Source organism: Chelonoidis abingdonii, chromosome 4, assembly GCF_003597395.2.
Source record: "Chelonoidis abingdonii isolate Lonesome George chromosome 4, CheloAbing_2.0, whole genome shotgun sequence".
NCBI classification, from domain to species: Eukaryota; Metazoa; Chordata; order Testudines; family Testudinidae; genus Chelonoidis; species Chelonoidis abingdonii.
In genome coordinates this window covers 49,320,553-49,339,907 of record NC_133772.1, presented here as the reverse complement: position 1 = coordinate 49,339,907, position 19,355 = coordinate 49,320,553, and the positions used below count along the sequence as shown (strand labels likewise).

Below are 19,355 nucleotides of genomic sequence, written 5' to 3'. Positions count from 1 at the left end.
GGGGGAGGGGTAGACGGTTGCTTACCTGGCTGCAGGGCAATAGATGTGAAACTGCTGATCAGAGTGGTCAAGATGGGCATTGTGGGATGCCTTTGGGGGGCAATTAAAGCGCTAAATTGAAGTGTGGTGTTTACACTGGCAATCTGTTAACAAAACTTTTTCATAAAAAGCCCTGTCTCTCTCATCGAGGTGGTTTTATTTTGTCAGTGAAACTGAGGAGTTTTGTCTCTGAAAATGGCATTGCAATGTGTGCACCTCCACTGTTTCGTCTACTAAAGTTGCCTTTCACCGAAACAACTTAGTAGTGTAGACGAGGCCTAAAAGGTGACATAAAAGTATATAAAATAATGGATGGTAGAGTATGGCAAGAGATACAAAACCTTATGCTTCAGGGTTCAAAAGAATCTTTATTAACTGGTATGGATTGGGATGAGACCTTCAAGGGGTGCAGATTATCCTGCATCTGCCTTCTTTGGGATTCTTTGGACATTCCTCTGAAGATCTGGTGCTGGCAGAGCCAGGACCATATGGACTACAGGCCTGATCTAGTATGTTGGTTCCTAAATTCCTATGTTCAAACTACACACGTTACACTAGAGATCATTGAAATCTTTGAACATTTTCCTCATTATTTGAAAAATTCCTATATCAGGCTTAAAAAATGCTGCCTGATACCTCTTTTATCTCAATGTCTAAGCTTGTTTACCAAGATGAAAAGTACTGGTGCTCTTCACAGGCTGACCCTCAAAGTCATGCCTCCTTTCTGCAATTTAAAGAAATGAAACAGTTTTAAACAGCTGATGAGTTGACTTTAAAATTGATTCTATAGTGTAGGTCTAAAGAGCTTCTTTTCCTTTTCCAAAGTCTTAATAAAACAAACAGAATTACAGTACACGAACTGTAAAAAATACATAATCAGCAATGTATGAATTTGAAATACAGTTTTAAAAAGAAAGTATATCACAAGAAAACAAAGATTGGCAAAAATGAGTAATATACATCCCCAAAGAAAGAATAAAATGGATGAGAAAATGACTGAATGAGGGAAAAAAAAAAAGACAGGATGGAGAAAATGAGAATCATGAGGAGAGGGAATGAAGGAAAGAATAGAACCTACTGGAAACATGTTCTTTTTCTCATTTTCCATAACTTCCCCATAGAGTTTTTGTTTTGTTTGTTTGTTTTTAAATCAGCCTATACCTGAATCAGGAAGTTTATGAAACATTTTTTTGAAACTTTTAAATGTATTAAAAGCATTAAACTATGATTCCATTCTGAAAAGAAGCTATTTAAAAATGGCATCTTCATTACAACATGACCCTGTGTTACGCTCTGATGCCACTGAATATAAATTCCGCAGTAGCTTCACCTAAATTTAATGCTTTTATTCATTAAATGTGAAATTGAGTAATACAATAAATGTAATAGTCCCTGTGTTGTTTATTTTGAAATTAAAAACTGAAAACAATTTAAAGTGTCAATTTTTTTTTTTTTTTTGTATTACAATGCATAATTACATCTTACAAGTCTTTTAGGGCAAAACTGGAGATTTTAGCAGGTGAATATAGGGGTAGTTTTGGGCTTTTAGCACTCATGGCAGCAATTTGGCATTGTGGGATATGCACATTAGGTGAATGTTTCTGTTAAAATGAACAGTGGTGACACAGCCCGTTTGGATATTTAAATTGTCATCTTTAGGTAGGCTTCACGCTTAACACTCTATTAAGCCGTTCCTCAGAGCTATTGTTTCAGGTTTTATGTCCATGGGGAAAGTTTCACTGGTTTAAATTAAATTGTTTTTTAAACCATCTTTGTTAAATTGAGACAAATGCATGTGGATACTGTTATTTGTGTTTAAGTGGCTTGACTTAAGCTAAATCAAAAAAGCCACTCTTATACCAAACTAAGTCTGATCACATAGCGGTTTGCACTATTTTAACTATATTGGTTTAAATTCACTCCTTAGGTTAAACTGTTGCCAACTATCTCGGGTAGACAACACCTCATGCTGTCTGCAGACCATATAGACAAAAATGTACTAATCTATGTATGGTTCACATTTTTAAGTTTTTCCTTTGTTGTAACAGTTTGAAACAGCATTTTTCAAAGAAGTGATGGCTTGGATTCTGGAGTACAGTAATACTATAAAGGATGGTTTTGGCAGCAAATTTCATGGCTACAAATCCATTTTGAGTCCTATTTGCTAACTTAGCAGACTGAAGTTTTGCTCCTGTTAGTGCTTCAAAGTCAGTGCAACTCTCAGAGTGTGCACTGGATTTTACTATGACCATCTTCAACAGAATTGTTAACTAAGCTCTGATTGCGGAATCCTTATTGATGATGGAGGAACCAGAAGGAACATTTGGCTTTCATCTTCCAGGTTGAGTTTGTATGGCTTGCATTTAAACTAAGTAGATTTGTCCTGGATTGGGAGTTATTGAGAAACAAAATACAGGCCCCCAAGATGCCTTCTTTACCGCCTCTTGTCCAAGAAGAACCACCTTAAGGGCTAAAATGGGTCGTAAACTGAGCAGATGCTCCAACGAGCAAATCTTGTCAATCATATTTAAAACCAGCGATCCACTTATGTCCCCAGATAGATCCTGCCATGGAGTTATTGCAGTTGTATCTTAGTATTTCTAAGTAAAGGGTATTTTCTGTGGTATTCTGATTTTTCTCTCAAAAAGGCAAGTGCAAGATACTAGGACCAGCAAACAATTGGTTTTTTGCAGTTCTAGATTTAAGTGCCACCTTGTGGACTGTTAGAAGCATTGGAGAAAATGAAATAACCCCCCACACCTCTCATGTTGAAAAATCATTAAGTAAGGGCCTGATGGAGAAGAGATTTATATAGTAGTCATATTTTTCATAGAATTGACTTAAATAGAAGTAACACATACACAGAAAGATATGTAGTATGTGGTGACCTATATTGTTCATTGCTGGCTGGCAAGAAGATTGTAACTTTCTTTTTCACATGATCTCACCATAACATTTCATGCCTTTGTTAGCTCACTTTGATTATTGCAATGTGTGCTACATGGAGTTAGCCCTGAAGATTATTCAGCTACTGTAGATTGTGGCAACCTACATGTTAATTTTACTTCTCCTGGGAAAATGTTGCATGTGTTCCTCTAATCAGCACTTTTTAGTTAATTTTTAATGTACGATTTGAGTTGTTGGTTTTTGACCTTATGGAGCCATACAGTTTTGAGGTCCTGATCAGTTTAGAAAGTCGTTGGCTTTTAGTTTTGTTACCGTGGCAGTTGAAATCAGCTGAGCAGCTTAAGTTTATATCCAACAGGTTAAATGGCAGCAGAATGTTTTCTTTTATGGGTCCTGGGCTGTGGAATATGTTTACTGGAATAATTTGTTCATTAAAATAATACCATAAATGAAAATGTACACTGCCACCTTACAAATATCTAAGTCAACAAATGGATTTCATATTGAGCTCTGGAGGTCAACTTGCTTTGTCTTTATCAGATCAACATAGGAAATGTTTAGTCCTAAGGCCTTTCCATTCAAAATGCCTCTCCTGCAGTTGGAGGAGTGCACAATTGTATCTCTCCTGCTACATCAGTGCACAAGAAAAGAGGCACTGACTCAAGTACCTAGGACCAAACCATATTGGCTTCATAGATCAACAACTTGAATTATATCTGGAAGCAAAGAGCACTAGTACAATACACTTCCTATTGGCAAAAATCGACTAATTGTAATTTCTGACTGATGAGGGGAATTCTCAACTGGAGGTATTATGATCATATGCCCTGGAAGTTACAAAGGCATGGATATCCCACAAGATGCTTTCCAGAGAGAGACCATTTCATTTGTCATACCAAATATAGCTTAAAAAGAAAAGGTATTGAAGTACAATCCTGTCCACCCCTTGGAGGATTTGCAAGCAAGTCAACAAAACCTTATGGCCAGCAGTATCAATGATCACTGATTTATCTAACTAAATATGGACATTTGATCTTTGCTAGTTGGGTCACCAATCAGCCAAACAAACCAAGGGAGTCTCCATATCATGCTAACTATCCATGTTCTGGAAGGGAGGAGAAGAAACCTGTGATTGCAGCAAATCAGTGTAAATCTGGTTTTTGCCCTCCCCCCGTTCCCCCTCCTCCCCACCTCCCATCCAAAAAGACTTCTCACAGTCAGAGGGAGAAACTTGCTACTCGCTAAAAACAGAAGCCTAGATTCACCAAGCTGTCCACAACTCAGAACAGTTCAGCAGGACTGCTTATATGGCGGCTATTGTGGAGAAGAAAACTTTCACTTTTACAATAGCCATGACATAAGATTGAAAACATTCTATACCACAATCTTTAGACCACATAGCTGAGGTAATGACTACCAATGGCATGCTAACCTTCATTCCATACTTTTAATCTCTTATAGGTTAACTCTGTAGCAACATAATCTTTGAGGAGAATATAACTAAATGATCAAGAAACATCTTTGCGTGAAACTTAAACATTAGGTCCATTACCTTAAATATTATGGGCTCCAGTTCAGCAAATCACGTAAATATGTGCTTAACTTTAAGAAAACAAATAAGTCCACTGAAGTCCAGTTAGATTAGAATTAGAAGTTAATGTTGAAGTTAAGCATATGCTTTGTTTTCCTGGACTGGGGCTTATGTGGATGTCTCAGGAGGGAAACAAACAGAATATGCATAGTTTGTATGATATGGAGAGTCCCTGGTTGGTTGGTTGATGTCCCAACTAGCAATTCGAATGCTATCTTTGCCTGGAATGTTTAGAGCTGCATTTTTTTTTAAGGCTACAGAGTGGGGCGGACTCTTTTCTACTGAAAAATACAGTGAATTTTACAAGAACTATGACTTTTTGTTCTTGGGCAGATGGGAAAGGTCATGTTGGGAAAATTGCAAGATGGAAGGCTAATTGTCATCATGCTATTTCACCAATTATTTAAAAATTGATTATGGATGTATCATTTGGAAGCAGAATGAACAACATAGTGATTTCCATGCAACACCTCCCATTTTCTTCGTTAATTTATTGCTGACTCTGACCCATAACTCTGTAGTGGTACATTTAAAAGTATAATGTTATTTTATTAGTGTTTCTTAGTATGACACATCCATGTAGGATAGTCCCTCCTTCCATGCTCTTTCTTTTCAGTTTAAATGTTCTGTGTGTCAGGCCCAGAATGGTTTTTTCCCCTCCACACAGTCGATCTAGTTTATAAGGTTACAAAATCCAAATAAAATATTTTTGTGGTTATTGATCTCATCCTTCTTTTGTTGTTAAACATGAGCATTACATTTGATCATTAGATAGTATTTTTTATTGTGTGGCATGTTAGGGGAGCACGTTGATTGAACAGTCATTGTTAAATTGCAGGCTGCTGCTCAATGGCTGATCTAATCCTCTCTACTACTGGACTTCCTTCCCCTAGTCAACCCTCGATCCAACCTCATTTCACATAGGCACTGAATAATCTGTTTCACTGCATTGATTGGGTCAGATGTCAGGGAGACAGACCTGGTCATTGTTAGCATACTGAAGACACATCAGCCTGTGTCCTTTTATTGCCCTTTCTTGCAGTCTCCAGTACACGCTGAACAGAAGGGGAAGCCAGGTTTGAACCCTGTGCACTCTTCAAGAGAGAGCCCTCAAAGTACAGGAGCAGCCACAAAAAATAACTCAGATCTTTCATGGACAGAAAGGAGTAGAGTAATTCTAGAATTGCAGATGTCTGAACAATCATGGCAGTATCAACATCTTATTTTTGGATTGAAAATAGAGAAGAAGAAAAAAGGGCAGTGGATTATTCTTTTCTGTAATTTGTAGATAAATTTATTTGCTTAGCTTACATTTATCAGGGACAAAATCACAATTAGAAATATAACCATAACTTCCCAGTTACTGTGATATTGTTGGATTTGTAAGGTTTGAACATCACTAAAATGTAACAGTGATCCTCTAAATTTTATTTTCCATATGTAGTTTTTATTTTTGGTCTGCAGAAAGAACAATGAATTGACGTATTTGTGCCTGATAGCGTCTTCCGATTGTATTGCTGACGTATCAGTGTGGTTTTGGTGGTTTTATAAAGCTGTTCGTGACACGTAGGCTTGCAATCATATTCACAAAGCAACTTCTAACAAAACTTTTGAAGAAGAAAATGTTTTCCACAGACATTTTAGCAGATTTTATTTTTTCACCTTTAGCATTTATTTTGGCTTCTTGAGTTAGTGCTCTTAATTGAAATCCTTACTATAAAGTATTTACAGAAAAATATGTTGTTGGTTGGTTTTGGAACAGAATTAGACTACTTCTGGGCAGAAAAAATCATATTAATGAGATGTATCATATTTTAAAGAGCAGGGAATATTAATATTCTTTTACTATGAGAGAATAGCACAAATTGGAAAATAAAAGACCAAAGCATTTTACAGTGATTTACAAATCTGTCGTAATTTTTCAGAAGCATTTTATGGACTATGTGATTTAATATGTCAAAGAATATGTCATAATATTTTGTTAATACTTGGAGCCCTAGTACAGTGGAGGCATGTTCTTTTGAATACGGAATATCAAAAACATATAGGGGCAGATCTTCAGCTGGTGTAAAGTGCCACAGCTGCTTTTAAATCAATGTAGCTATGATAGTTTACACCAGCTGGGGATTTGCCTCGTGGCCCATCTTATTTATTTTCAGAGTTCCTATTTAAAAAAAAAAAAAAAAAAGGACCATTTACTTGTTTCTCATTTAACGAATTGAAAGTATAGATGTCATACTCCACTAGGTTATGGGGGCAGGGAGAAGGAAGTAAGATATAAAGCCATCTGTTTTGTGCTTAAACATAGATAACTCTTTAGCTGTTGTAATTTTGAGTAGCTAATTATATAGAATAGGGGTTTTTTGGTAGAATTGTAAACTTTCTGAATGAAGGCAAAGAGTAGATGCAACGCAGTAGAATTTTATTAAAGTATTGGCAACTGTGTCTCAAAATCATACTAGATATGAATTCAAATTAGTTGGATAAGGACATTGTCATGTGGAATGCTAACTTGTTAGAATTTCTAAAAAAACTGTCATTTATTGCTGAGCTTTTATCAAGATATGCATATGTGTAAGAAGTGGATACCACTGCTATCTGAGTTTCTTTCACAAGGAAACTAACCTGTAGAGATGCTACCAAGTATAGTGTTTACTACTGAAATTTCAGTGGAAATATATAGATAGATAGATAGATAGATATAGATGTTTTAACCCCAATTAAACATCTTTAGTAGTGTTTGGGAAAAGGCAAAGGGTATGGATGAGAGCAAATTGCTGAGATTCAGTTCAGACAAAACAGGAGTGATGTTGGTGAGTTGAGGAGAGCAATTGGACAATATGATACAGATTGTATCTGCCCGTCATCCCAACTGAAAGTGTATGTCTTCCACTTGTTACAGTTTGAGTCTGGTTAGATTTGGAATTACTGTTGAATTGCAAATCAATTTTTTTATGTTTGCATCTGGTTAGGAGGTTCTGATCTTTTCTTACCAAAAAGGACCTCATTGTAATTCATACTTTTATCAATTTGTGACTCTATTACTGTACAGGAATATACTCCACTTGAAGCTATATCTTGAATCCACTTGAAAATGAACTGGTATAGAATGTGGCCTACCACTTGTTAAATGAAAGATGAAGCATAGAGTAGGTCTCAAATTTACCAGGGAAGAAGAGCTAATAACTGATGGCATTAAGAAAGCTGAGGTATTTAATGTCTATTTTGCTTCAGTCTTTGCTAAAATGGTTACTAGAGACCAAATACTCAACACAATTCATATTAACAAGGGGGACTGAGCACAAGCCAAAATAAGGAAAGATTAGATTAAATAATATTTGGATAAGTTAGAGGTACACCTCTACCCCGATATAATGTGATCCGATATAACACGAATTTGGCTATAACGTGGTAAAACAGTGCTCTGGGGGGGAGGGGCTGCATACTCCGGCGGATCAAAGCAAGTTGAATATAACGTGGTTTCACCTATAACTCGGTAAGATTTTTTGGCTCCCAAGGATAGCATTCTATTGGGGTAGAGGTGTATTCAAGTTGGCAGGGCCTGATTAAATTCATCTTAGGGTACTTAAGGAACTAACTGAAGCAATATCAGAACTGTTAGCAATTATCTTTGAGAACTCATGGAGGACAAGTGAAGTCCTAGAGGACTGGCAAAGGTCAAATATATTGTCTGTCTTTAGAAGGAGAACAAAGAGGAATTGGGAGTTATATACCAGTCAACCTAAATATGATACCTGGAAACATACTGTAACAAATTGTTTAAAATTAATTGTTTAATACTTAGAGGATAATAGGGTTATAAGGAATAGACAGCATGGATTTGTCAAAAACAAATCATGCCAAACAAATCTAGTTTCCTTTTTTGAAGGTTACTGACCTAGTGGATAAGGAGAAAGTAATAGATATGATATACCTTGATTTTTAGTAAGGCTTTTAACACAGTCACACATGACATTCTCATAAGAAAACTAGGGCAATGTGGTCTAGATGAAAATACTGTAAGGTGCATGCTTAATTGGATAAAAAAAAACATTCAGAGATTAGTTTGAGGGCCTATCTAGTGGGGTTCTGAAAGGGCCAGTCCTGGGGTCTGGTGCTATTCAGTCTGTTTATTAATGACTTGGATTATGGAGTGTGGCATATGCTTATAAAATTTGTGGATTACTCCAGGCTGGAAGGGGTTGCAGGTACTTTTGAAGGACAGGATTAGAGTTCAAAGAGACTTTGATAATTAGAGAATTGGTCTGAAATCAACAAGATGAGGTTCGATAAAGACAAGGCCAAAGTATTTCACTTCAGAAGGAAAAATCAAATGCACAACTACAAAACAGGGATTAACTGGTAAGGTGATAGTACTGGTGAAAAGGATCTGGGGGTTATAGTTAAGGCTACAATTTTGTCATGGCTATTTTTATGGACAGATCACGGCCATGAAACAAAAAATCACAGAAGCCATGATATGTTCTTGACTTTTTTACTAAAAACATTCCTGACAAAATGGAGAGGGAGGAGGGTCCAGCACACTGCCCAACCCCTCTGCAGCATCTGGGAGCTGCAAGGTCCCCATTGCCCTGCAGAGCCAGTTGGGGAGATGTGGGGGGCCCCTTTCAGTAGCTGCTGAGCAGCTCTAGGGTCCCTCTGCCATGGCCAGAGGCAGCTGTGAGCTGCAGGGGGTGGGGGTGGTGGCTGCTTGCAGCGGCATCTGGGGAGATGTGGGGGTCTTTTGTGGCTGCTGAGTAGCTCCGGCGTCCCTCTGCTGCCACCAGTAACTGGGCAGCTCAGGGGTCCCCACTGGTGGCCAGTCAGCTGTGGGGAGGAACAGTCCCACTGCTACCAATGATGGCGGCTGGGGAGCTGTAGGGAGGCCCCTTCCACCAGCCACTGAGCAGCTCCAGGATCCCTTTGCCTGTGGCAGAGAGCGGGGATAGGATGGGGATGGGCTGCTCACAGCAGCTTAGCAGCTGGGGGGCAGGCCCTGACAGTGGTGGCAGCTGAAGGACAGTGGGGTCCCTGTCAGCACCAGTGGCTGGTCAGTTGCAGGGGTCGCCCATGAAGGCTGAGCTGCTGCAGGGGTCCCTCGCTGCTGGCTTCAGCAGATGTTACAGAGCATGCTCAGTGCACCCTAAGTAGCACATTCAGTCAGATAGCAGTTTTTCACAGTACAGGACGGCTGGTTAGCTTTGGGGACCTCCAATGCCACGGAGGTTGCTGGAAGTCACGGATTCCATGACTTCTGTGACATAATCATAGCCTTAGTTATAGTGGATCCCAAATTGAATATGATTCAACAATATGATGCAGCTGCGTACAAGGCAAATATCATTTTGGAGTGCATTAACAGGAGGGTAGTATGTTAGACATGGGAGGTAATTGTCCTGCTCTACTCGATACTGTGGAAGCCTAAGCTGTAGTGCTGTATCCAGTTGTGAGTGCCATACTTTAGGAAAGGTGTGGACAAATTGTAGAGAGTCCAGAAGAGAGCCACAAAAATGATAAAAGGTTTAGAAAATCTGATTTATGAGGAAAGAATAAAAAACCTGAACATATTTAGTTTTAAGAAGAGAAGATTAAAGGGGAACCTGATAACAGTCTTCAGTCTCTTTAGAACAGCCCTTAACATAGCTGATCATTTACTCTTCATGTCCACTGAAGGTATGACAAGAAGTAATGGGTGTAATCTGCAGCAAGGGAGATTTATGTTAGATATTAGGAAAAACTTCCTCACTAAAAGGGTAATTAAGCTCTGGAAGAGGCTTCCAGGGAGGAGGGTGTGGAATTCTGACCAGTAAGGTTTTTAAGAACATGTGGCCAAACACCTGTCAGGAATGGTCTAAGTTTACTTGAACTTGCATCGGTGTAGGTGGGTGGACTTAATTACTTGAGGTCCCTTCCGGTCCTATATTTTTGTGATTCTATGAAGTGGATTGTCTTGTGATGAATACATTAGACCAGTGCATCTCACTAGTTGACAGGGGTATTTGAAGGTGTTAGTTTTTACCTATAAATCACTGTAATGGCCTTGGATCTGCTTACTTGAGTCCTCCTCTCTGCTTATGCTACAGTTCTGCAGTTCAGGTTTACAGAAGATGAAGATGGAACTTCTTGGATATATAAGAGGAGTTCCTGACAGGGCATTTTCCATGGCTTTCAAATCCCCCTACCCCCATCCTCACCCTGGGTCCAAAATAGACAATATTTGTTCACCGCAAGACTTTTCTTTTATGAGCATTTTGGGGAGTGGGATGTTGCTTAAGGGAGTTATTTTAGAGGGAAGTGAAACTGTTTTCTCATTGTTTTTCCTTTTGCTGTAAATGTATATGATGACCATTGTTTTTATCTATGTTTAACTATGTTTATGAATTATTTCCAGGAGTGCTTAGAGCTTAGCGTAGGTGCCATTTTGTTTGCCTTTATAACTAGATAAATAAAAACAGAAAAGCAGCATTACCACCCACTGCTGTGATCTGTCTGATGGATGACTTTTTTACTGTCTCCAATCCTGTAAAATTAAAAAAAGACCATATAGTTACTTTATCAATAAGTAAATTGTATTGCTCTTAAAATATAAATCTTTTACTGACAGTTATTGCTATATTTGGTTTTCATATTTTATCATGACTTTTGTTTTAATGTTAGCAATTGAGACAGTGAAATGATCAGTTGAAAATTAACCTTCCCCCCCCACCAAAATTTGGAGAGAATTATTGTGAATAGCATGAACTGATCAAGGTGTATTCTACTAATACACACTTTTTTACTATGAGCATATAACTACTATTTATTTTATCTCTTTTACAGATGATTCTTTGGGACTGGGATTTGAAACAGTGGTATAAACCCCATTATCAGGTCAGTCTATTTTATCTGCACTGGGAAAGCTAATATTAATCTAATGAAAATGCATTTTGAGATTAAAGGATTCCCTCTAGAATGGCAGATTTCAATTTTTCCGCTGGAGTTTTATAGCTGTCTAACTTGCCAGTATTTCTTCAGTGTAGTGATTACTCCATCTTCCAACTTCTCCTCACTTTCAGGTTCAGTTCTCTCTAATTCTTGACTGCAGTTGCAGGTTTCTGAGTGCAGGTATTGCTGAGTCAGTGCAATGACAATATCCTGATATTGATTCATACTCAAGGTGACTTGCTGAGCTTGTTGAGACCTCTAGTTTGGTATTTCTCTGTGAAAGTAAATTCTTGCCAATAAGGCACATCCCTGGGATGATAGTTTAAAAATACATAAAATTAATAAAGTGTACTTATAATTTTATGCAGAGCTGGTAGCGATACATGTAGTTAAGATTACCTAGCATTTTCTATCATAAGATCTTGTTTTCAGTTGCTTATAACTTTTGTCAAACTTTAATCATTTGGACTGAGATTTTCCATGCTGGGTGTCTCCCTCGGACCATTTATTTATGTACTTATTTAAGATTTCAGCTAAAATGGTTCAGTCATTTCTCAAAACAAGGTTTGGAAAAAATGTTGTTTTTCCCATATTAAAAACTTACTTAGACACATACTTCATTGATACATTCTAGTGTTTCATGTGTTGGAGCAGAGACTTGAAATTTGGCAGGGGAGTTGACCTGGTATTAGGGGTATGCCTTTTGCCATCCCCATGAAAATCATCCCAAATGTTAGGCCAGTTAGAAGTCTCTCTAAAAACATAGTTAGCATGTGCTCAGTAAAGGCCTTCTTGAGTTTGGCAGCCAAATTGTCTGAACTTCCTTTCTATACCAGTGCTCCATCTCACTGCTGCAGGGGCTGAGCAGAATTTTCCCTGTATTTGTTCCTCTGAGCCTCAGTGGCTCTGGGGATAGGAACTAAGAGCATAGAGACTGCCTCTCTGGTGCTCTCAGTGCAGCTTGTGTTGGTGCCCAGGCTGCATAGAGGCAAAGGAGGAAGCAGCCTAACTGGACTGCAGAGGAGTGAGGAATGAGGGAGGCAAAGACAAGCTATGGAAGGTGATAGGAACAGGGAGGACAGATGGAGAATATATGTCAGATGTGGGGCAGAGAGAGGCTGAGGTGATACATGCTAAGGGAAGAGGGGACAGACATGGTGGACAAGGATAGAAGGATCCGTAACCAAGAGCCCATGCTCCCTTTTAGGACCAGGACTGGAACCCAAGATTCCTGAGTTTCTGTCCTCTGCTATCTGATAAATAGCTGTGAAACCTACTTGCAAATTGTGTGTCTCATCCCCTTTTAGAGACTGGTACATATAGCAATAATAGGCTATTATTGTCTGTCAGTTGTTCCATTAGCTCAAATGATAGAGATGTGTTTTATATCTATAGTTCCAATAGTGCTGATGAGACATAGGACGGTCAATATCACTTCCCAGCCAGGAGCACCCTCCTGCACCTCTAACCCCTCATCCCCAGCCCCACTCCAGACCTACGGGGCTAGGAAAATACATAAACCAAATTTAAGTTTAAAGACTGTTCATATAGCAAAGTCAAGCACTCAAAGGTTAGGAAATGCTAGAATGAAGGTTGCCTGTACAACCTTAATACACTCCCCTTCGCTATAGTCATTATAATAGTCTTTAGTTACATGATCATATACTATTTTTCCATAGAACTTCTGTCTTATTCAGTGCACAGGATGGACCATGTGCTGGGGATAACTAGGGTTGTCTAGTAAAGGAGGCTGTTGTCTCTTGCACCTCAGTCTCATTTGCTAAAGACGCTGAAAGGTGTGGAATGAATGAAGCAGTAGATTGCACATAGAGAAAGGATGGCCTCATGGTTTAAGCGGTTGAATTCTAATTGTAGCCTCCAAAGTACTTGCAAATTCTCCCAGATGGTGTCAACCACAAATATTATAAGCATACTCTGCACTCTGTATTCCACGTCATTAATGAACATATTGAATAGTAGCAGACCCAGGACTGTCCCCTGCAGGATTCCACTGGATACACCCTCCCAGTTTGACAGCAAACTGTTGATAATTACTTTCGGAATGTGGTCTTTCAACCAGCTAAACACCTAAGTTATAGTAATTTCATCTAGACCATATTTCCCTAGTTTTCATACGAGAATGTCATGTGGGACTGTGTCAAAAGCCTCACTAAAATCAAGATAGATCATGTTTGCCCCCTATCCGCTAGGTCACTAACTCTGTCCAAAAAAACCAAAACAAAACAGGGAAATTAGGTTGGTTTGACATGATTTCTTTTTGACAAATCCATGTTGGTTATTCCTGATAACCCTATTATCCTCTACTTGCTTACAAATTAATTGCTAAAAATTTGTTACAGTATGTTTCCAGGTATCATACTTAGGCTATCTGGTGTATAATTCCCTGAGTCCTCTTGGTTCTCCTTTTTAAAGATAGGTATTATATTTGCCATTCTCCAGTCCTCTGGGACCTTATCTGTCCTCCATGAGTTCTCAAAGGTAATTGAGAACAGTTCCAAGATTGCTTCAGTTAGTTCCTTTAGTACTCTACAATGAATTTCATCAGGCCCTGCTGACTTGAGTACATCTAACTAGGTGTAATCATTTTGTACCTTAGCCTTTCTACATTCATCTCCCTACATGCTTGTGCTTTGTTTTTGCACTCCTCCTTAGCAATTTGTCCATGTTTCCACATTTTTAGGATTTCTTTGTGGTTATTGGGTCATTAAAGAGCTCTTGATGAAGTCATATTAATATTTTTCTTGTCTTTCCTTCCCATCGGAATAGTAGGTAGTTGTGCCTTTAATATTGTCTCTTGAAAAATGCCAGCTCTCCTGAACTTCTCTATCCCTTAGGTTTTCTTCCCATGGGACCTTGCCTACCAGTTCTAAGTTTGTTAAAATCTGCTTTTTTTAAGTCTGATGTCCTTAAGAACTGCCGTTCTGGGTCAGACCAATCTTCCATCTAGCCCAGTATCATTTCTTCGAGAGTGTCCAGTACCAGAGTTTCAGGGAAGTGTACAAAATGGGACAGTTGGAGTGATCCACTTATGCCTTCCCATCCCAGCATCAGTGATCAGAGGTTTAGCAACATCCTGAGCATGGGGTTGTGTTCCTGATTACCTTGGCCATTCGTTACTGATAAACCTATCCTCCATGAACTTATCTACTTCACTTTCAACCCAGTTATACTTTTGGCCATCCCAACATCGCGTGGCAATGAATTCTATAGGTTAATTTTGTGTTGTGTGAAAAAGTATTTCCTCTTCTTTGTCCTAAACCTTGTTCCTATTAATTTCATTGTGTGATCCCTGGTTTTTGTGTTGTGAGGAAAGATAAAGACCACTTCTTTATTTACTTTTTCCACACCATTCTTGATTTTACAGACCTCTTGCATGTCGCCCCTTAGTTGTCTCTTTTCTAAGCAAAAGAGCCCTGATCTTTTTAAGTATCAGAGGGGTAGCCATGTTAATCTGGATCTGTAAAAAGCAACAAAGAGTACTGTGGCACCTTATAGACTAACATATCTATTGGACCATAAGCTTTTGTGGGTGATCTTTTTAGTCTATCCTTGTATGGAAGCTGTTCCATACACTTGATCATCTTTTTTGCCCTTCTCTGAACCTATCCTTTTTGAGATGGAGTGACCAGAATTTAGCATTGTATTCAAAGTGTGGGCACACTGTGGATTTATATAGTGGCATTATGATATTTTCCTATCTTGTATTGCATCCCTTTCCTAATAGTTCCTAACGTGCTGTTAGTCTGTTTGAATACGGCTGCCCATTGAGCTGAAGTTTTCAGAGAACTGTTCATGGTGATTCCAAGGTTAGACTCATCTATCTTTAATTGCTAGGATTGCCTTTGGAGCCCTTTTTAAAAATTGGTGTTACATTAGCTACCTTCTAATAATCTGGTAGAGAGGCTTTTTTCAGCAACAGGACCAATTCTGAAATTTCATATTTGGGTTCCTTCAGAACACTTCTGGTGACTGATTATTGTTCAGTTTATCAATTTGTTCTAAATCCAATTCCATTGTCACATCAGTGCGGGACAGTACACGCAGATTGGTCACCCAAAAAGGATAGTTCTGATGTGGCTGTCTCCCCCACATCTTCTGCAGTGAAGATTGATGCAAATAGTTTGTTTAGCCCAGGGATCGGCAGCCTTTCAGAAGTAGTGTGCCGAGTCTTCATTTATTCACTGTAATTTAAGGTTTCGTATGACGGTAATACATTTGAATGTTTTTTAGAAGATCTCTCTTTACAAGTCTATATATTATATAATTAAACTAGTGGTGTATTGTAAAATAAACAAAGTTTTCAAAATGTTTAAGATGCTTCATTTAAAAATAAATTAAAATGTTGATCTTACGCTACTGGCTTGCTCAGCCCGCTGCTGGTCCTGGGGTTCTGTTCACCTAGGCTGGCAGTGGGCTGAGCGGGGCCTGCTGCTGGGACCCCAGCTGGGAAGGGTCCAGCAGCCAGAACCCCAGACCGGCAGCGGGCTGTGCAGAGCCGGTGGCCAGGACCCCAGACCCGCAGTGGACTGAGCCGCTCAGCCCACTGCTGCTCAGGGGTTCCATCCACCAGCTCCTGCCAGCCGGGATCCCGGCTGCCGGACCCGCTCACCCTGCTGCCGGTCTGGGGTCCTGGCCCTATCCACATATAGTGGGTACCTACCTCCTTCCTGGTTCTGGCCCATTCTCTTCCTCTCTTTGCACAGAGCTGAGGGTGGGAGTGCACTGAGCACAGAGCTGGGGGTGAAGGGTCTGGCCAGGAGCTAGAAGGAGGGAGGGAGCTCAGGGTTGGGGCAGGAGGTTTGGGTGTGGGGGCACTCTACCAGGGCAGCTCCCATTTGATGTGAGGGGTGCAGGTGGGAATGTGAGTGGGGTGTGCAGGAGCTTCCGTTTGGTGCTCAGGGTGGGGGTGGGGATGTGCGGGGTGCATGGGATGGGGGGGGCTGGGGATGTGGGGGGTTCAAAGTCAGGTTGGAGGGCTGGGAGCATGTGAGAGGAGTGCAGGTGTCGGGTCTGGGTATGTGTGGGAGCCAGAGTCAGGCTGGGTGGCGTGGGAGGTGAGGTGAAGGAATCAACAGATAGCTGGGGTGCGTATGAAAGGTGCAGGGTTGGAGGTGTGTGGGGTGCAGGCTCAGAGCTGGGTGGGTGTTGGGGCGTCAGGCTCAGGTCAGAGGGCTGGTGACTGCCTCCCCAAGACCCCATCTCCCTGCTCCTTTCCCCTGAATATCCCCTCCTGGGACCCTTCCCTAACTGCCCCCCAGGACCCTATCCTATCCTAAGCCCCTGCTCTTGTCCCCTGACTGCCCCCCTAGGACCCCACCCCTCACCCTGTCCCCTACTGCCTTCGACCCTTTATCAAACTACTTTACCACAATATATTAGAACTCACCCGCTTCCATGAATTGTCGGTTTGCTACTTATCCGGCACCAGACGACCCCGGGACTCAGGTCTCTCCAATCGCTCCCAGCCCCCTGACAGGACCCCCAGAACTCTGGACCCATACAACCCCCCCCTGCTCCCTGCCTGCCCCAACACCTCTCCACACCCCTGCCTCCTGACAGCCTCCCCTGAACTCCTGACTCATCCAACCCCCCAGCTCCTGTCCCCTGACCAGAGACCCCCTCACAACCCTAATGGTCCCCCAGGACCTTCCTTTCTCCTTGTGCCCTGACTGCCCTGACCCCTAACAGACCCTGGGACTCCCATGCCCGATCCACCCCCCTGCTCCCTGACTGCCTCCTCCAGAGACCGCCCCCCTCGGGATCCCACCCCCTATCCAACCGACCCTGCTTCCTGTCCCCTGACTGCCCCCACCCCTTACCCAACCACCCTGGCCCCGGACCCCTTACCATGAGGCTCCAAGCAGAGCCAGAAACGCTGCCCTGCAGAAGCACACAGCCCCACCCCTCAGAGCACTGCATGCAGAGCGGCAGGGCTCCGGATGAGCGGGGAGCGTCTTTCCCTCCCCACGGAGCCAAACTCTGCCCCCTGGGAGCGCGCAGCGCTTGGCAGGATTTTTAATGGCACACTGGAGTCCCGGCAGGCCACATTGTGCCATTAAAAATCGGCTTGAGTGCTATCTTTGGCATGTGTGCCATAGGTTGCTGACCCTTGGTTTAGCCTCTCTGAAATGGCCTGGTCTTCTTTGACTGCTCCTTTAATACCTTGGTTGTCTAGTGGACCTACTTCCTGTTTGTCAGTCTTCCTGCTTCTTATGTACTAAAAAAAATTCTTACTGTTAGTTTTGAGTCATTAGCCAGCTGCTTCTCACAATCTTTCTTGGCCTACTTTATTATATTTTTACAGTTAATCTGCCATAGTTTGTGTATCTTTGTATTTTCCCCGCTAGGATCTGACTTCCAAATTTTAAAGGATGCCTTTTTGCCTCTAGCAGCCTCCATTACTTTGCTTTTTAGCCATGGTGGCATTCTTTTAGTCCTCTTTTTAGTCTTTTCTGATTTGGGGTATATGTTTAGTCTGAGCTAAAGTTACTATTTTATGGAGTTTTTAAATTGTCTCCATGCTCTCTGCAGGCATTTATGACCGTTGTTTTTAATTCCAATCTGACAAGTGTCATCATTTTTATGTAGTTTCCCTTTTTAAAGTTAAATGTTACTGTGGTGATTTTTTTGGTATTATCCCTCCTGAAAGGATATTATGTTATTACCCTATGTTCGCTATTGCTGAGTGGTTCATCTATAGTTACCTCTTGGACCAGATCCTGTGTTCTACTTAGGACTAAATTAAGAACTATTCCTACCCTTGTGGGTTCTAGAACTAGCTGCTCCAACAAGCAGTCATTTATGGTGTCTAGAAATTTTATCTCTGCTTTACACCCTCAGGTGACATTTACTCAGTCAGCCTGAGAATGGTTGAAACTCACCAATTTTATTGCACTTTCTGGTTTTGTAGCATCTTTAACCTGCCTTAGCATTTCATGATCACTGTCACCATCTTTGTTAAGTGGTCAGTAGTATATTTCTACTGCTATACTCTTTTTAGTCAAACATGAAATTTCTGTCCATAGAGTGTATGGGACAGCTTGTTTCACATAATATTTTTACCTTATTTGACTCTATGCTTTCATACAATGTCACTCCCACACTGATGTGACCTACTCTATACTTTTATACCCTGATATTGCCGTGTCCCACTGATTATATCCTCATCTTCCATGTTTCTGTGATGCCTTTGTATCAATATCCTCATTAAATGACAGGCACTGTAGTTTACCCATCTTGGTATTTAGACTTCTAGCATTTGTATAGAAGTACTTGTATATTTTGTCAATATTCAGGTACTTGTCATCATGTGTTATATTTAAATGGGACTCTATTTCATTTGATTGTTTCTCACCAACTTCTACTTATACTTCAACTTCTTTCTTATCCTCTTTAGTAGAGTATAGAATTCCCCATTTGATAAATTCATCCCTATAAAACCCGGGGTGTTGGAACAATTTGTATAATGTGAGTGCTAAGGGCTATTGAACCAAACTGTAAAACCTGTATATAATGGAAACCACTTCAAGTCTAGGGATGTGGCAGCACCCCTAGCATCCCTAGTTCCAGCACTTATGTACAGAATGTCTTTGCCAGAACTGTGTGCTCCTCTGCACCTATTGACTTTCCCCCAGCCTTTAGTTAAAATTCAAAAGGTTGGAGAAGATTTTTTTAATGTACCAGCATTTTAGTTTAGCTGGAGCCCATCTCTTCTGTATAGGCCATTCCTTTCCCAAAAGGTTCCCAGTTCCTAATAAACTTAAATCCCTCCTCTCTACACCATATACACACTGAGACCTTGCAGAGACCTACAGTGACCTTGTTCTGCTTCTCTCACTTCTTCCTTTCCTTGGGTGATATATTTCACCCAAGA

General features: G+C 40.7%; 1 protein-coding gene and 1 long non-coding RNA gene across 3 annotated transcripts in view; one reads left to right on the top strand and one right to left on the bottom strand.

The window, feature by feature from the left end:
• LOC142046752 (uncharacterized) overlaps nucleotides 1-19,355 on the bottom strand; it is a 257,988-nt gene that overhangs the window by 73,427 nt on the left and 165,206 nt on the right. The window lies entirely within an intron of this gene.
• PDE3B (phosphodiesterase 3B) overlaps nucleotides 1-19,355 on the top strand; it is a 288,726-nt gene that overhangs the window by 124,769 nt on the left and 144,602 nt on the right. For both annotated transcript variants that reach the window (XM_075065146.1, XM_075065145.1), the window contains exon 2: nucleotides 11,357-11,407. In XM_075065146.1, the coding sequence (XP_074921247.1) occupies nucleotides 11,357-11,407 (51 nt within the window). The remainder of the gene's footprint in view (nucleotides 1-11,356; nucleotides 11,408-19,355) is intronic.